Below are 15757 nucleotides of genomic sequence, written 5' to 3' on the forward strand. Positions count from 1 at the left end.
GGAGTAGCATGCTGCTTGCCTAGAAGCGCTTTGATGCCTCATTGGGGTGGTAAGCACTATATAAATGCAAACCCTTTCCCTCTTCCATCCCTCCACTATCCTTTTCAATCCAAATACCAGACTAACATGTCAACCACTCAAATTAATATCATATTTCACTATCCTAATTCCCCACTAATCCTGTTTTGGGTTCCGGAGTAGCATGCTACCTGCCAGAAAGCGCTTCAACACCTCATCAGGGGTAGCAAGCACTATATAAATGCAAAACCTTCCCTCTACTATCCATTTCAATCCAAATAACAGACTAACATGTCCACCGCTAAAATTAATTTCATAATTCCCCAGACAAATTCACCATTCATCCTTTTTGGTTTTTGGTTCCGGAGTAGTGTGCTGCTTGACTGGAAGCGCTTCGATGCCTCCTTGGGGATGGCAAACGCTATATAAATGCAAACCTTTACCCTCTTCTATCCCTCCACTATCCTTCTCAATCCAAATGACAGAATAACATATCCACCACTCAAATTAATTTCCTATTTCACTATACTAATTTCACCACTAATCCTTTATGAGTTCCGGAGTAGAGTGCTGCTTGCAGAAAAAAAAAAATTGACGCCTAGTCAGGAGTAGTAAGTGCTATATAAATGCGATTACAATACAATAATGTGACATGAGAAGAAATGGATACAGAGAGACAGGGACACGAAGAGACAAACGAAACGATTATGGGGGACACAGAAATAAATGAATGCTTGGAAAAACATATATCAATAGATAGAGATACAGAGGGAGAAAAGCAGGCCTCTTCTTCCCGCCAAGCAGACTTTGCTGAGCAGAAGAAATACACTTTCCAAACGGAATGCACCCACCAGAGAGCCCACACCTCTATGAGATATTAGTAGTGGCAGAAATGCACTATAGAGTTAAAAAGTAATAACATGGCACAACTCCCTGTAGCCCTGTGTCACCAAGGATGCAGTGTCTCACTATTGGGGCTTAGTTTAACACCCCACAAATTCTCCTGGGGCCCCCAAGTTGATTCCAAGTTAGCACATCCGAAAACAATGACCTGCAAAAGAAAAATCCCAGGACTGGCTCACTCTGCCCTTGGTAACAGGGAGTCATCTGGTAACCTTTCACCTAGATTCTCTATTTCTCAGTGACTAGATATCCAGTATTTGTTATGGCAGCCTAAGTTTTTCACCATCTGTTCCAGCAAATTTCTGTACATTAGCAGCACATACCCCAGTTTAGAAAGAAGGTTGTCCAAACGCAGAAGAAAGGCAAGTTTTCCTGCGTTCCAGCGCAGAATTAGTTATCAGCATTAGCAGAAGAAATTTTTAAACACATGATGCTCTGTGTGAAAGTTGCACTGAATTCTCCTTGTAAATATAGTGTCGAGTATTTTCATTGAGGTGGAGTGCTGTTAAATACCTCATTCTGTGTCCTGCATTCATTGTAAAATTGTAGCCCTGCTTCGGTGTTTTTGGAATATTCAGTTATTTCAGTTTTGAAAATGTGGTCAACCTATCCAGGTTTCCTAGGTAAGCAGCCCTTTTTCACAACCACAAACTCTACAAGCAGGCCAGAACTCCTCTTCAATTAAATATGGGGGCCCCAGACTCTGCAGCAACCAAAACCCTTCTTGAGGTAGGGCTGAATCCTGATGTTATTAAAACTAATTATGGTTGGGAAATTACCAAACCTAAGACTCTCACGAACCCTTCGTGATGTTTTGCAGGGCAGACCATCAATGTGTTGTTCTACAACGAATGCATAGGTTTAGATCCATGCGATGAATAGCTCAGCCAGTGCGGGCTTTTCGTTGCATTCTGGTACTTGTAGTCCTGTTTTATCTCGAGCATTGACCTGGGAAACCTGCCATGTTCGCACTATATCACTGAAGCGTGCATGCTCCATACTCTAAAAGGGATACGTTGATTTGTTACACGGCCGGTAACATGACCCTGAAAATTGTGGTCAAAATTTGAATTCCTTAAAACTACCCGAATGTGTGCAGTGCGTGTTCATGGCGCTGGTGGTCAGTCGGTGCAGGAGGGTCTGTTCTCACCTTGGCCTGAGCGGGATGAATGGATTCAGCCTTGGGGCTGAGACAATAGAGAGTGGAGGCAGATAAACACCGCACTGCTGGCCGAGGGGCAGCTGGGAATGTGGCGCGGCCTCCGGATAAGATAAACGAAGGGAACTCAGCAGCCGGCGCTCAAAAGGGATGTTCTTTGTAAAACTAAAATTACTCAGAACCAACATAAGAAACCTCGAAATATGTGGTTGGAACACACTCCTGTGCTTGTCCAGCTAACTTTATTAGTTTACAAGTGTACTATTTTCTCCTGTGGGAAATTAAAAACACGGTGTGTGTTTATGCTGTTTGTAAAGCACCTGCTTTTCTAGCTTTATTTATAATATCTGTATTTATTATTTATAATTGTTGGATTTTAATTTGTGTACGGGGTGTATAGCGCAACACTGCATAGCGTATAGCCTCTAGGCACTTCTTTGACTAGCCACATTGCTTGATGTGGAACTGAGTTTATAATTTGCCCCGAAGTGGCTCCTCTTAAAAAGCTTTTTATATCTGAATCTTTTTTTAAAAGACATCATTTTCAGAAAAGTTTTTTTTTAAATGAGAAATTCAGAAAACTTTTTAAAAAATAATACTGAGTGAAGTATATCTTTCAGAATTATTTACTTTTTAAAAATGAGGGATTGAGGGGACTCTAAATTTGACAAGCTATCGTTTTCAGAAATGTTTATATTTTTGGACTGGGGCTAGGAGAGGGAACCAGAAAACTTTTTTTTATGGCCGAGGAATAATTTCGGTCTTTGTTTTGTGAATGGGAACAATGAGCCCGGGCCGCAGTCTGCTCGGGGCCAGGTGTTCCTTGCTGGCAGCCTGCTCCCTAATGGCGGGGGCCCTCGCCGAGCAGCTGCCCGCGCGCCCCCTTTGTGTGGGCCTTTGTGGCCGCACGCCCCTCGTTAATACACAGGCCGCCCGGGGCAGGCCCCGAGAATGACATCAACTCCAGCCTGACGCACGGCCGGGGAGGCAGCCCTGCATCTGCCTGGCCCACTAATTGCGCGCCTGCCGGGCGCTGATTGGCTGCCGCCCTGCTCGGGAAGAGCTCGGCACAGGCCCCCACATCCCATCTGTTCAGCTAGTCATTGTGCGGCTGGACTGCCTGGGAGCCTGCAGCTCACACTGCCTTAAGGAGCCGCTGCTGCAACTGCTGCAGGAAACCCATGTCTGTGTGTTGTCCTCTGAATGTGAGTACCGCCTTCGTACTGTTTGTCTGTGCGGAGGGCTCTTTTTCGGCACAATGTTCGCATTTCCCAATGATTTGTTTTGTTTCCCCCCCCCCCCTTACACGAAGCCTTAGCGTAGTTCAATGGGCAGATGGATTTATTGTCGCTCATGTTTTTTGTTCCAAACCTTCCTCGTGGCTGTTCCCAAATGTTGGCATGTGTGAGTGACTGCACAGTGCAGCACGGAGTCTTTCTAGGCTCAAAACCTATGCATTACGTTTGGAGATCATGTTTTAGACAACTGGGAGGAATTGGAAGCAGCTTCCTACCTTGTGTTCCAGGGGAGTGCACTTTCTGTGAGCAAGTTTCTCCAAAGAAATATGCGTTTGTCTGCCTATGCTGTCAATTGAAACAAACTTTGTTTTGGACTAAAAGATACTGTATATGTTAAGGCGCTATAATGCGCTATGCTGCGGCCATTTTATTGTAATCACAGAAACATTATGTTTTTATTCTGGGACCCACAAAGGTCACGGGGGCTTGGAGTGTTGGTTGCTGTGTTTAAAACATGCTTTCCTGAATCGAGTGGGGCATTAACCGTGTTGAACGGCCCTAATCTGGTGGTGTAGCAGGTGGTTTACAAAGAAGTTACAGTATTACTGTATGAGAGGGCCATTCACTTTCTGTACCATTGGATGCTTGAGTGGAACTGTGTTGTGTCCTCTTTAGAACTGTGTTGTGTCCTCTTTAGAACTGTGTTGTGTCCTTCTTTAAAACTGTGTTGTGTCCTTCTTTAGAACTGGGGTGTGTTTACTTTAGAACTGTGTTGTGTCCTTTAGAACTGTTTTGTGTTCTTCTTTAGAACTGTTTTGTGTTCTTCTTTAGAACTGTGTTGTGTCATTCTTCAGGACTGTGTTGTGTCCTTCTTTAGAACTGTGTGGTGTCCTTCTTTAGAACTGGGTTGTGTTCTTCTTTAGAACTGTCTTGTGTCCTTCTTCAGAACTGTGTTGTGTTCTTCTTTAGAACTGTCTTGTGTCCTTCTTCAGTACTGGGTTGGGTCCTTTAGAAAAGTCTCCTTTGCTGAATAAGAAAAGTGCGGGGTGTTTTATTGCAGTTGCCAGAGGATCTTAGAAGAATTCTAGAAGGAAGCTATATTAGTGAGTCTAAATGGGAACATATCTTTATCTGTGTCTGTAGCAGTAATTATGGCTTGAGGATGAGCGGTGGCCAGTATGAAAGTAGAGAGGACCAGGGTGTAAAGATGCTTAAGATGTACTTTTCTTTCATTTTGCTGATGGAATGTGGTTATAATATACAATTGCTGATGCGAATATTGATTTGTGATTGCACATAGTCAGGGTTTGCCGTCCAGAGGTGATGTGTGCTATGTTTGGTTTGATTTTCATCATTTAACTCCTAGTCCGTTTTGTTAGGCTACATAAACTATATTGGGTTTTAAGATTTGCACCTCAGAGATACTGAAGTCACCTGCCGCCACTTGGCTGTGCTGTGGGTTAACTGAAGTGCGCCTCAGAAGATGCTATTCACAGAGAGGCCAGAGGCCTAGTGTGTTTCTGGAAGTCTCCAAGGGGAAGAGGAAACAAAGACCACCTCGAACATCACTTGGGGGGAAAGGAGGCTGAAAGGGTTAAAAAGAGGCCGGCGGTCCTGCCACATGCCCCATTGTGTGAGCATATGCATGAGTCTATTGAAAGTTCGCAGGAGCCGGGCAGGCCACCAGTTGCCGGGCTCAGCAGCCCCAGCAGACATCTGTTGCTGCTGAGCATTAACCAATCTGTTAGATGGGACACCCTTCTTTTGTTGGGCTGAGCTGCACAGACAGCAGCACTGTGCACCGCACAATGGTAATTAAATACACAAACTACACCGCCGTGTATTTATTACATATTCATTAGTTTACGTGCATTGTCTCTCGCCATTTGGGACATGACAAAATGTTAGCGCGCGCTTCTGAAGCAGGTGCACGGGTTACCTCACAAAGAGATCTATCTCAGGGAGCGGGTGTGCAGCACGTGGACACACAAAGCGATATTGGCCGAAACAGTAAATGTAGGAGCATTGTGTGCATAGTGCCACTGTCACCTAACCATGTACCCAGTGCGAAAGCAATATGTAGGGTCTCATTAGTTACAAAAAACATAAGGAAATGAACGAGTGAAAGGATATCAAGCACCCCCCCCATCCCCCCCCCCCGGCACTTTTTGTTGTTGTTGGTTTTTTAGAAAACTTTGAAGCGGTGCACTTACTTGAGTACAGATGGGTCATTTTTAGTAAAATGTTGCGCATGCCTCTGAATTTAAATAGCAGCCTGGTGCACTGGAAAACAAAATACCTCCCCCAGATTCAGTGTTTTTCAGTGGAGAGGCTAGAATTAAAAGGCAGAGGTCCTGGGTGAGGCATCGCTAACTTGGCCTTTCGCCCAGAGGTGTTTTCCAAGCACTTTTACTCTACTGCTTTGATCATTAATTCAGTATAAAAGTAAGGTTTGTTTTGATCTGCATTCAACACTTCCAGATGCTGGTGGGAGAATGGTGATAACAAAATTGCTAATGGTGATAAAAAAAATTGCTAATTAACCACATCTCCTTCGCTGTGATTTCCCATTTCGGTATATCGTGCAGGCAGTTTCTGCAGCATAGATTTGAAAGGTGTAAAGATTTCAGGTTTTGTTCTGTAGCACACTTAGTAAAAGAAGAACTTGCTCTCGGTTCGGTAATTAGCTTAGACTGCTTGCAGTGGCAGCCTGTCAGGTTGCAGTCACAATTGGACGTTTGAGCACTCCGATATCAAATGGGTCACCATTGACTGTAGAGAAAAAATACAGTTGTTTTCCCTGTCCTGCATCCTTAACAATCACCCGCAATAAGCATTGCAGAATGTTCTTTGTGTGATGATGCCAGCTGGGGGTTGGGGATGTGTTGTCATCTCATTGACTCAATAAGGTGCGTCTGGTACACCGATGCCAACATTTCTTAAGACGCAAGACCTTGGTGTAGGCACAGACCATCTGCAGCTGCATATCTTGGTGAGGAAGAAGTATTGAAGTCACAAGTGCTTACTGAGGTCATATGAAGAGCACTTGAAGTCATGGGTGAAAGTGGAGACGAGGTAACGTGCCAGACAGGGGCCTAGCAGCTCTGGGAGCCACAGGACGTCCCGCCAAGAGCCTTCCCGGCTTCAGTGCATGTCACCCCTCTGACTCCCTGTGAAGCTGAAGGATCATGTAAGTGCTGCAGGCATGCACTTCAAACTGAAAATATTTTTAATGGGAACATAATTATGCTGTTGGGTATACATGTGTGAAGGAAATCATTTTGGTACACTGTTGAAGTATGCAGAGCTGCTTTGCTTTTTCTCGTGGTGGTTGTATGTCCTGCAGCTGAGGAATATTGTTCACACATTCCTCTTCTCATGCAGTGTACTGCAATGTGCATTTAATCTATGGGAGTTATGTGTTTAGCGCAGCGCGATGTCTATAGCACAAGGAGTGAACACATATTGACATATGACTCCATGCTACATGTATACCCTCTGTGACATGGCCTTTGAAGAGGGGAGGGTCCTTCTGACACGGTTGAAGAGATGTGTGTGGATGTGGTGTATTGCAGTGTTGTGGCCGCAGTATTATATAAAAGCGTCTTCGGCAGGTGTGTGCCTAGTTATTCTCTCTGTTTTATGAGCATCTGTTCTCTTTGAGCACATATACCTGGTAAACTCCTTTACAGGGCTTGTTTGTCTATAGTACAAAGAGTGAGCACATATGGACAATTCTTTAAGCTCTTATTGTGACTCTATTACATGTATACTCTGACATAACCTTTGAAGAGGGGAGTGTCCTTCTGACATGGTTGAAGAGATGTCTGTTGATGCGGTTTGTTGCAGTGTTGCGGCCGCAGTTTCATATAAAAGTGTCTTTCGCTGGTGTGTGTCTAGTCCTCATCTCGGTTTTATGAGCATCTGTTCTCTTTGAGCACACATACCTTGTAAACTCCTTTACAGGGCTTGTGTGTCACTGAGAGAACAGGGACAGGTAAACAAATTGATTTGTACCAGCTAAACCAAACTCACGATAGGAGAAAAAGAGGCTTAGGACAACCAAACCGAAATCCAGCACATCTCCTTCTGCCAGCCAATAGCAACATTGGACTCCAGGGCCTGCGATTCTTGCTGCTTCTTTCTTCTGTGGGTAGAAGACTTTCACTAAGTAATCCCCACATGCTTTCCCATGCAATATTAGCATTTTTATACAGTGCCTAATACTGGCATTTAGGCCACTTCTAAGCACTTCTACATGCTGCTGACAAGGGGCCCCGGTAGATAAAGTATGTTTGCCCTAATAGCACTACTAAGTTAAGTATAGAAGCTGGGATCAGACGTCGAGGTTCCTCGTCCACAACAGGCGAGTTGGCCACTAGGCTACCTCTCCGTATTCATTTCTCGCATTCTTTCCGCGTCACAAGGGGATATATCCTGCAACCTGTGCCCCCAGTAAAGGTAAACTGTGCCTCCGCCCTTGTGCGTTTGACCTGGTGTTGAAGGACCCTCACGGGCATCTTCATGGCTGTGACACAAGGTTTGACACCGACTCGTGATTTTGGGTCCAGTCTGAGGGTCAGAGGCAATTTCTTTAGTCCCACATAAAATGCCCATCTTGTATTGCACTATTAGTTGGGGGTCCTTACGTGTGACAATTCAAATGGTTTGGTAGATTAAAATTGTGCCTCTTTGTGGTTTTAGGACGTTAAATGCTTACTAACAAGCTTAGTTCAATGTTATTGTGTATTCTATCCCTACATAGAATGTCTGACCCTCTATGCCTTAGATTGCCTTCACATCCTATAGTTACGCTGTCCTTAAGTGAAGCTCGGATTGCGAACATTTTGATTTTTGATTGTGGAAGTGTGCAGCAGATATTTACCAACCAATGATTTGATGGCCTGGTTCACTACCTAATGAAGTGGCTTTGTATCAATGCCCTGCACATTATTTTACTATAATCATGCGCTGCCACAGATCCTGACACAAGCCATAAGCATTCAATAACATTATTAGTAGTCGGGTTGTGTTGTCCTCCTCCATTGGCAGCAGGTGCTTTGCCAAAAACCGTAGACATTCTAAAGCAGATTGCTAAAAATTGGGCATCTGGCACTTGGGCCGTCTGGTGGTCTGCGGATCAATAATTTATTCTGACACTTCTTCGGCCTTGGGATCCCCCTATCCGCTGTTGAATCTTTTCAGCGGCCATCCTTGTGTATCACGGCGCTTGCAGGAGTGTGGGGTCGCTGCACCCAGTCCCCAAGGAGCCGAGCCAGGGCACAGATGCTGCCGCAAATGCAGGGCCCGAAAGAATTCGCATGTCTGCTGAGAATCTGCATGGAGGGCGCAGCCTTCAAATGGAATACATTTGAGTTAGATTTAGGAGATAAAGATTCACTCCCCCATAGCTCCTGTGCCTGCACATTTGGGGACATCATTCCATTGTTCAGGCCCTTTGTCACCACTGACGTTTGGCGGCTAACCCTCTGTTGAATTAACTGTGATGTTGGTATACCTTGCATGACTAGCCCACGTGTTTTGCCCTCTCCATCACCTTGAATTTGCAGTTTGCCACCCAAAATAATGCACCCCTTTTGCACATTTGTGTTATGTTTCACAGTGCAGTGGTAAACATGTGCCTCCCTTTCTCTGTGTTACATGGATGGCAATTATTGTATGAACATCTAGGCACACCAACATGATGCCCTCTGGCCTCCTAAGTGGCCCAGTCTTCACACAAGTCTTTGTATTTGAAATGCTTTATTGTGTAACCCTTTCAAGATTTTATGTTATGATGTGCGTTCTTCGTGTAGTGGTAAATCCCCACAAGGGCAGGCCTCTTTGTAAGAGGCGTCTTCCTGGTTGTCTCTTGCTGGGGTGTGGGTGAACACCAAGGCTTCAGTTGTCCTCTGATGGCTACGCTGTGGGACTTGCTTATGGACCTCGCTGCTGAGTCTGCTACATGTGCCAGCAGCTTAAAGGTCGGTCTTTCTGAGAAGGAACTTGGTTACAGTGGTATTTGCCGGTGAGCCTGTGAGTAGTGTGTTTATGGTAGTATGTACGGTGTTTGTGTTTGAGTATAGGTTGGTTTTTCAGCGGCCCACTTTTCAATCTTTGCATGCTGACGTTCAGACTCCTTGGTGCAGGTAATCACTGCAACTGGGTGTATTTTGGAATTAAAACCTGTTGCTGTTTATTGCTGGGTTTAATCATTCCTGACCAGCATGGCAAAAGGGTATTGTTAAACATGTTGTTAATATGTAGCATACCATACTATGGGAGGGTAACATCTTTAATAGTTCACTATGACAGAATTCTAATTTAGAACAAAAACTACTTTTCCTGTATTTTTTATTGAAAACATCTTTATTGGCAATATTCGCAGAAGTTAGCTAAAAGAACAGCCTATAAGAACAACACAAAATGCCCCTAGAACGTGTATCCGAAATACTCCTTCTCCCTGCCTGCGGCTCCTACGCCCCCCCCCCCCCCCTACACCTGAGAGCTCAAACTGGAACATTTTCCTGCGAGGTAAAAAATAAATTTTCGCTCTGATCTAATACGTAAATAGACAGCGATCACATATTGCTCGTCTCTCGTTTTTACTTCATTTTATTTTACTAGTTTGCCATCTGTTTATTGAAACCATACACACTATTAAAACATTGTAAAGCCAAAATCATTTTGATTACGTAAGCACAGTCTTCCATACATGTCGTTGTAGATGTATGTCTCTCTCCAGCTTTCCCGCCCAGATGTGGCTCACTATAAACCATATTTAATGCCAAAACGTTCTCTGGAATGTCCAAAGAGTGAGTCGGGGACTCCGATGCTCAAGACACATCCGAGAGCCAGGAGCAACATCAGTTAGGAGCTCTAACAGACAAGAAAACCACACTGCGCTGGACATCCCGAGGGCGCAGCAAGTTTACCCGTTGTTTGTAAATATATGTTCCTATTTTTTCATCCGGGTGGCTTAGTGGACTAATGGGTCCTCTGTAGGGACCTGTGTTCGACCTCATGGTCACCGGTTCAAATCCTGGGGGGTCCACTCGGCCTTTCATCCTTCTGAGGTCGATCAAATGAGTACCATTGAGTTGGGAACCAATAAACATCTGTTATCAGCACCAACATACCCTTGGATGAACGTGTGCTTTACAAAACTTAAATTAAAAGGAATGGTACTCTGCAATTTTATTGGAAATAAAACATGAACTTTTCCTTAAATGCTTCATTGGTTTCACATCAGATGGAACTAACGATGGCTTCTTTATAGTCTCTGCAATGTTTTTCCAATTGCTTAAGATGTCCAGAAGAGCTGTTAGGGAGCAGATTTGACCTTCCTACTACTTTCTTGCAAATCCCGCATCAAATACCCGGATAAATCGTTAGATTGGCAGGTGTGTGAATCCCCTGCGCTAGAAGTTACCAGTACTATTTACTCCATGTTCCAATTGTCTGTAGCATCCACTCTTTGTTTCCCTTGCAGGCTGCTAATTTGGAGGCCCATTGGTTAGAAACACTAGCCTATTGTCTCAAGCCCCTCTTCATTGGTTTTCGCTGAGTTGGCCTGCACAGCATTCACATTTAATTGACTTTTTCCTTACTGGAGCGGACGGCAGGGTCTGCCAATCTCTGCAAACCCTCAGTGCTGCATATTATGGGGCACACGCTACTGTTTTCTCATTCATCCTGCAATATGTCTTCTTACGTCCATTGAGTACTTCTAACTTTGGGTTACACTGATCATGGCCCTAAACAAAACAGATAGATCCTAAAACAAGGACAAAGCTAAAAAAAAAACATTAGGAAGCACACAGTGAACACTCAACAAGAGGAACGTGGAAGGAAACACAGAAAGACAGACTACCAGAAGACGGGAGTTTTGAACGCTTTGTGCAATGCCCTATGATCAGTTATAGTAATATGATCTGAGCCAAATCTATTGGTCAGGATCAAAAATGTGTCCAATTACTTTTACACTCTCCAGTTGGAGCTGATTGCAGGCAGCGCAGAGCGTTATGGCTCATCCCACCCATGCATAGTGGGGCACGGCATGTGTTCTGCTTTTCACTGCTCCATCCACAAGGGAGCTATGTATTTCCCTTCGTACCTTCTACTTGTGAAACACGTCGGTTGAGACATTCCCACTCTATGGTGGTTGGCTTTCCATTGGTTATATATGTTCTGGCCTAGACTTTCCATTCTAGATTAGACATGCGTTCTATTTCATCTACTTTCTCTGGCCCTGGCAGATGGCAGGAGTCGCAGAACTTTGCAGATCCTCGTAGCTGCTGAGACAGGGCAGGTGGACTTGTTTTGCTATTCCCTCTGCAAAAGGAGCCCTCTTGTCCTGTCTTGTGGTACGTTGGTTGAGACATTAGCGTAGTACAATGGGCCACTCTACATTACTCATGTTTGAGTCTAGGTGGAAATTGGGCTTTATTTGATCCACTTTCTCCCAACCGAAGCAGCTTTCAGGGTGTGCAGAGTTTTGCAGCCCAGTCATCTGTACATCACTAGGTGGTGCGTACTCTGATGCAGTATCGTGTCTATAACGAGAGCTATCCATTTCTGCCGCACTTCTATTGTTGTAGCACTTCTCTTAAGACATTGGCTCCGTAAGCTCATCCACTCTACATTGATCTTTTGTGAATGGGCCCGAATGTTTTAATCTAGTCTACAACCTATGTTCTTTCTCATGTACCCTCTTAGGTCAGAGGAGATTGCAGGCTCCGCAAAGCCTTCCATATCCGACCATATGTGCGTTACTGTGCATGCGTAGGCTGACACCCTGTTTCCTATACAGGAAGAGCTCTTGCTTCCCCTCCTAGCTTCTAAATGTACAGCCCAGAGGCATTGGCATTGTACTATGGACGCACAACTTTCATCATCTTTGAGGTTGGCTGAACTTCCAGTCCAGATCAGAAAGGCGCCCTATTTGATTGACTTCCTCTGGCCCGCGCAAGGGTGGGGGGCGCGCAAGATGGATGCCGGCGCCTTGAGATTGGTTTGGCAGCTGCTTTGTTCCCTGGGAGTAAAGCAGACACACTTAAGTCCCAGTCCCTTTCACGGGCTTTTGTTCATACCAAATTATTCTTTCACTCCCATAGCATTCACCATGGCATGTTAAAGGCGCGCAGCCTAGCAACCAGATTCTGGTTGCTAGGCAGCCCAGTATCCAGTGAGTTTTTCCTCGTTGAGATACTTTTGGGGGAAAAGCTCGGTCAAGGCCAGTTATTTCTCAAGTGCATAGTGATGCGGCCTTCCGTGGTTATGGGGATGCGCGCGCACTGTGTGTGGGGTATTACTGTCATGATCGCGCACCTTACCGAGTAGGTCTGGATAATCTGATATTAATTCTGCTGCTCGGAATACCAGGGAAGAGCAGAAATGTCGTGCGGACATTCCTCTGAGCCACGGTTTCCTGCGACACAACCAAGCTTGCTCCTCAAATATTGATTCGAGCTGAAGGCAGTCAGTAAACAGCGGGCCACTCATTGCGCGGCAGGGAAACTGTCGATTTTACAAAAAGGTCCTTCTAATTTTCAACAAGGTGGGGGTGATGCGGGTTACAAAAATCATATTCTTTTTAATGTTTATCGCAGCTACTTTTAATACATCCCTGTAGCTTCGTGGTATCGAAAATAGCAGGCGTGTGGTATTTTCCTTCTCGGTGTCACGCCTTTTAGCCGTCAAAAAAAGATGAAGCACTGGACGTGGATTCAAACTTTCACCTGTCGGTTTGTAAAGGTTTCCGCGTTAACCCACTGAGCTGCCGTTCCATAAAAGCGAGCGCCCTTGGTGCAGCACAGCGCGTACATTCAGGAAGCAATACTTACACACCTTCCTGAAAATAAAAAATAAAAATGTTTCTATGTCGCGCACCTGGTTAACTGGCTCCAAGGAAGGCTCTCGGGCAGCAGAGCATTTTCTTTGCCAGTTGTTCAATTCCGCAGCATGGTTACATTATCTTTCTATTCCTACTTGTTATTCTTGGCACGCTTTCACCTGCCATACATTGAACATAAAGGCTCGGGTTTGAACTGTACCCGAGCGCACCTGCTGAAAAGATAAGCCTTCGATTTTTTTTATCCGTCGGACAAACGCGGGTGACGTTTTCCAAATGAGGTCACTTCCGGTACCTAGACCACGATGAGATACCGGTGATTGTATTTGCACTTCTGTTTCTTTCAGTGAAGCTTGGTCTATAGTGACCTGCGTTATATTTAGTCCGCCTCTCAATGCCAGTGGCAAGACGTCAATCTTGTGTGCCCCTACACTTTCGCTGGTGGCGACTGTCTGCTGTTGGGCCACATAGAAGACTGGTGCTGGGGTGGAGCCCCCCGTGGGCAGCCGGGGCTGCAAGGATCTGCTTTAGGTTTCTGGGTCTATCTCAAATTAAACTGAACAGACTCATGGGGCAGCCTTTTTGTTATTTATCCCACTTATGGCCATTGAGGGCTGACTGTATATCAGTGAACTCTTCTTAAGGCGGGTTTGTGGCCATGGATTGATAGCTTAATCAATCAATTAGGGAATTGTGAAGCACGCTACTCACCTGTGAGGTCTCAAGGCGCTGGGGGGGGGTGGGGGGGGGGGGGGGTTAGGGGGTGGAGGCACCTCCGGTCAGTCAAAGAGCCAGGTCTTGAGGGTCTTTCTGACGATGTGCAGAGTGGTGCATTGTCTGATGTTGATGGGGAGCTTGTTCTAGGGCTTTGCTGCGACGTGGGAGAAGGCTCTTCCACCTGTTCTGGCTCCACGGATGCGCGGGGTTTTGGCAAGGGCGAGGTCAGCGGATCGGAGGTTTATCTTGGGTACGTGGAAAGTGATTCTTTCATTGAGATATTGGGGACCAATTTTGTGGAGGCATTTGTAGGTGTGGGTGAGTATCTTGAAGGTTACTCTTTTCTCGACGGGGAGCCAGTGGAGGTCTCGCAGGTGTGGGGTGATGTGTTCGTGTCGGGGGACACAAACCTTACCTGTGAGCAACACAAGTACTTTTCCATGGGCTTCACATGCTGCACAGATAGGATGAGTATGTTGGCAGCTTCCACCAGAGCTTCTCAAGGAGAGTCCTTGTTGGTGTGGGGTGTGCTTTGACCATTTCAATTGAGATACTTCATTATTGCTCCTTTGTTGGTGTGGGTTGTGCTATGATCATTTCAATTGAGATACTTCATTATTGTTTCTTTGTTGGTGTGGGTTGTGCTATGATCATTTCAATTGAGATACTTCATTATTGTTTCTTTGTTGGTGTGGGTTGTGCTATGATCATTTCAATTGAGATACTTCATTATTGTTCCTTTGTTGGTGTGGGTTGTGCTATGATCATTTCAATTGAGATACTCCATTATTGTTTCTTTGTTGGTGTGGGTTGTGCTATGATCATTTCAATTGAGATACTTCATTATTGTTCCTTTGTTGGTGTGGGTTGTGCTATGATCATTTCAATTGAGATACTCCATTATTGTTTCTTTGTTGGTGTGGGTTGTGCTATGATCATTTCAATGGAGATACTCCATTATTGCTCCTTTGTTGGTGTGGGTTGTGCTATGATCATTTCAATGGAGATACTTCATTATTGCTCCTTTGTTGGTGTGGGTTGTGCTATGATCATTTCAATTGAGATACTCCATTATTGCTCCTTTGTTGGTGTGGGTTGTGCTATGATCATTTCAATGGAGATACTTCATTATTGTTCCTTTGTTGGTGTGGGTTGTGCTATGATCATTTCAATTGAGATACTCCATTATTGCTCCTTTGTTGGTGTGGGTTGTGCTATGATCATTTCAATGGAGATACTCCATTATTGCTCCTTTGTCGGTGTGGTTTGTGCTATGATCATTTCAATGGAGATACTTCATTATTGCTCCTTTGTTGGTCCCCGGTGACTAGAAGTTGAGAGGGCTCACTGTGGCTCCTTTGTTGTCTGGACTTTGCTATGATCTTTTGGAATGAGAAACCTCTCTATTGCTCCTATGCTTGTCTGTTCATATCCCACTGGGTAAAAGCTGAGATGGCTTACTGTTGCTCTTTTTTGGGAGCCTGAGCTGTATCCTGCTGTGTTAAAATTCAGACAGCTCACTGTTTCTCCACCGTCGGCCTGGGTGGTACTCCGATGATTACAGATTTAGATACCTCGGTGTTGCTCCTTTCTTGGCCTCTATTGAACCCTGCAGTTTAATAATATAAACTGCACTCCTGTACATCAGCAGTGCTTTATTTTGGTGAACAGTGGCATGAATGCAAGAAACCTTAATATACTTAGTGGGGTATAAACCACAAAGGCACCTTCTGAGTACGTAATTGAGCACTCTTGTAGTGCTCTTTTACGTATTCTTTCATGCCTTTTGGATTAGCTCTGAAACATCTAAAATGGGAATATTCATGTACAATTAGTACACATAGAAAGAACCGTGGACTCTATGTGCCT

The 15757-nt window shown here is 44.9% G+C and overlaps 1 protein-coding gene across 2 annotated transcripts in view; it reads left to right on the forward strand.

Moving 5' to 3' along the window:
• Positions 1-2246: 2246 nt before the first annotated feature.
• The window catches only part of ZC3H12C (zinc finger CCCH-type containing 12C), a 77487-nt gene continuing 63976 nt past the window's right edge, over positions 2247-15757 (forward strand). The window contains exon 1 of one of the 2 annotated variants that reach the window (XM_085621533.1): positions 2247-2372. Coding sequence is in view for 1 of the 2 variants with exons in the window: in XM_085621532.1 (XP_085477658.1) it covers positions 3262-3285 (24 nt within the window). In the remaining variant the exon portion in view is untranslated. Of the gene's footprint in view, positions 2373-3131; positions 3286-15757 lie in introns of those variants that run through there. The other variant, XM_085621532.1, reaches the window with a different exon arrangement.

This window comes from Triturus cristatus, chromosome 8 (genome assembly GCF_964204655.1).
Source record: "Triturus cristatus chromosome 8, aTriCri1.1, whole genome shotgun sequence".
Lineage (NCBI taxonomy): Eukaryota > Metazoa > Chordata > Amphibia > Caudata > Salamandridae > Triturus > Triturus cristatus.